General features: G+C 40.5%; 1 protein-coding gene across 7 annotated transcripts in view; it reads right to left on the reverse strand.

Annotated features, from left to right (window-relative positions):
- Window positions 1-658: 658 nt before the first annotated feature.
- LOC126383770 (protein FAM131B-like) overlaps window positions 659-3,540 on the reverse strand; it is a 97,628-nt gene continuing 94,746 nt past the window's right edge. For all 7 annotated transcript variants that reach the window (XM_050034435.1, XM_050034433.1, XM_050034432.1 and 4 more), the window contains one exon: window positions 659-1,785. In XM_050034435.1, the coding sequence (XP_049890392.1) occupies window positions 1,555-1,785 (231 nt within the window). In that variant the 3' untranslated portion in view covers window positions 659-1,554. The remainder of the gene's footprint in view (window positions 1,786-3,540) is intronic.

The raw sequence follows: 3,540 nt of genomic DNA on the forward strand, positions 1-3,540 counted from the left end.
GCACAAATTTCAAAAGTTGTTGTTTACTTTTACTTTACTTTTACTTACGATACAATATTATTGTGATTTTAAACGTGTTGCAATATGCCACGTATTGCGATTATTTACCTGTTTTCAACTGTAAATAATGTCCCTAAAGGAAAACTTGGTCAACACCAGTATGATCTAATAAGATAAAGTTTTCAGTCTGTCCATCTCACTAAAGTTTTTGCAGTAAAATGTATCTAGTGGACTGAAAAAGCAACTGATTATATTTTTCGAGTAGGGTAGCTTTAGTTTGATTTCAATCTATAATATTAATAATTTTTGTAATTAAAAAAATCGATACATTGCACTGTGTGACAATACGATATTGCCACACAAAAATATTGCAATACTATGCTGTGTCGATTTTTTTTCCTTCACCCCTAGTAATAAGGTCCAGGTTGAACAACACCAGTCACCAGTTAAAACTTGGTTTTGGGGTTAATCTTAGCTTAAGTTTAGGTTAAATCTACCATTAGGGTTTAGTTAGGTATATTAGGCAATACATTACCTTTGTGAAGGTAATCGCAATACTAGAAGTATAACTGTTTGTGTGTATGTGTGTGTGCTCTTGCAACACATGGTAGAACAAAACAGCACCAAGAACAATCTGTTTCCCAGAATAAATATATTTTACACACAAACAAAGCTACATTCATACATACATACATACTATACATACATACAGTCTTACATTCATACAAATACATATCAGTTTATTGGATTTTTTTTCATTTTTTAGAAAAAGCAATTTGATATATTATTACTTTGTATACTGTGTTATACTGTTAGGGCTAGGTCACTGTTAAAAAGCATGCACTTTCTTTTGGTTGTGTCCAGACAATATGTTTGCAAATAACTCCAAGTGTGTGCCACAGGTCACTATGTATTTACCTCATCAGAACGTCTCAACTTGGGCTCAGACAAGCTGTCAATCAAAGCCAAATACATCACTCAGCAAGTCAAACTCTGTGACCAGGTGAAGTTTCTGGTTCGAAGGGTTTTTTCCGATGTGACACGCTACACCTGAACCAACTGCTCAGAGTTATTTGCAGATACTGTTTGACCTTGTTGTGTCCATGTTTGTTGTATTGCACTGATACTGATTTTTAACTAGGCCCTTTCTCTCCTCCTCATGTCCTACCTTTTTCTTTTTTTTTCGTTTGAGGATTTTACATCCATCCTACTGTTCGGCTCTCAGTCCTGGTTCTTTGGTCCGATTGGTCCAAATTTGTTGTGAACCCATCTGATCTTCACACAGCTTGTTTCAGCAGTCACTGAATTCAAGTCTCTTGTCTATTTTTAATTTTCATTGTCACATACATAATATTCCACAGATCCCGCAGTTACTTTGGGGGCTTCTTGGCATTTAGTTTGTGTACATTACATCCCACGTTTTCATCTGAAAAAGTCTTCTTGTGTTTCCTCGCACTCAAAGTTGGTAAATAGTTGGGAGGGGGTTGGGGTTGGGATAGAATAGCTTGATTGATTATTGAAGTATTTATTTCCTGTTTTTGTCAGTTTTATAATTCAGTTGGTCGCAACGATAACAACGGAGCCCTCGTCCGCCTCTTCATCCTTCTCCTCTAGTGATTGGACGACGCAGGGCGTGACGTCAAACGGTATCCTCTCCGCGGCAGGCTCGGCAGTCTGTGATGGCAGTCCGGGGCTTGAGCCTCTGGTCGAGGGGCCCTCCTCCCTCAGTGGGGACGGGGTCAAAGAGCACGGCTCCGGCTCCAAGGTTAATGTTACCTCTTCTATCTGTAAAGAGAGGAAGTGAAGCGTTTAAAAGACAGTTTGAAATGCTACAGTTGTGTTGTGTCAGAGGCGAGTACAGCTCTGTTCTTTTTATTAGGCCAAGTGTTTCCTCACATATATCATCTGACTTTGTTATTTTTATGCCTCTGTGCCAGTGATAACCATGGCCGGAGGCATTATGTTTTCAGATGGTCCATCCATCTGTCCCTTCCATTCACATGAACACAATATCTCAAGAATGCCTCAACTCTGACATAAACATCCATCTCAACAATGGACTGCATAGGTTTTGGTGGTCAATAAAAAAATGAATATATCAAGGGTATTTCTTCAAATTTGGGACAAATGTCCACTTGGATTTAAAAATTGAACTGCATAGATTTTGATGGTCAAAAGTAAATTCCACTGTGAACTTACGTTTGTCACATTCTCATGAACGCAGTATCTCAAGAAAACTGTGAGGAAATTTTGTCAAATTTGGGACAAATGTTCATTTGGAGTCAAGGATGAACTGATCAGATTTTGGTGGTCAAAAGTCAAGGTTGCTGTAACCCTGCATCTGTCTCATTACTGTGAACGTGATATCTCATGAAAACCTTAAGGGAATTTTGTCAAATTTGGCACAAACATCCACTTGGACTGAACAGTAGACTGATTTGATTTGGGTGGTTAAAGGTCAAGGTTACTGTGACCTCACAAAACATGTTTCTGGCCATAACTCAAGAATTCATACACTATTCATTCATTCATTTGTTGTCCGTAACCCGTTATCCTGTGAGGGGTCGCGGGGGGGCTGGAGCCTATCCCAGCTGACATTGGGTGAGAGGCAGGGTACACCCTGGACAAGTTGACAGACTATCGCAGGGCTGACACACAGAGACACGCAACCATTCACACTCACATTCACAACTACGGACAATCTAGATTCACCAGTTAACCTGCATGTCTTTGGACTGTGGGAGGAAGCCGGAGTAACCAGAGAAAACCCATGCTGACACGGGGAGAACATGCAAACTCCACGCAGAAGGGCTTTCCCAACCTGGGTTCAAACCCGGAACCCTCTTGCTGAGGCAACAATGCTAGCCATTGCACCACCTTCGTTGTGACATCATAATGTTCTGCAAAAATATGGCCATTAGTCAACATGAACACAGGTGTGGACTCACCAAGTGCACTTGGATGCAGATCAAAACAATCCGACCAAGACCTTCAAGATGAGGTGATCTTGGTCTGGTTACAGATGAACTCTAGTAGTGTTTGTTGTAGTCCATATGTGGCGAGAACATAATCTGACCTCAATCCCACCCAACCAGAGGAAGCACTGCCCCTTTTTTTGGATTAAACCAGCTCCCATAGTCAGCTGCGTTGTGCTTGTGTCTCAGGGTATCTGCAGGTTTCAGTAAGTTAAATTTAATACTTTTTAAGACCTTTTTAATGCCACCTTGAATGGAATTTAAGACCGAAATATAAGCGATTGTTGGGGGATCCCGCTGTACTATAACCAGTGCTTAATTTGTAAAATTAGAAGTGGGGGAACACTCAGTGCTTAATTTGTAAAATTAGAAGTGGGGGAACACTTATTTAAGCGGCACCAGAGCCGCTTCACTGCGCAACTCTGAATGGAATGGTTGTGACATCTAGTGTTGTCACAGTACCAAAATTGGGACTCACGGTACGATACCAGTGAAAGTATCACGGTTCTGAGTAGTATCACAATACCACAACAAAAATGAGGCAGATGTGCCTTTTGTCATTTAT

This window comes from Epinephelus moara, chromosome 22 (genome assembly GCF_006386435.1).
Source record: "Epinephelus moara isolate mb chromosome 22, YSFRI_EMoa_1.0, whole genome shotgun sequence".
Classification (NCBI taxonomy): Eukaryota; Metazoa; Chordata; class Actinopteri; order Perciformes; family Serranidae; genus Epinephelus; species Epinephelus moara.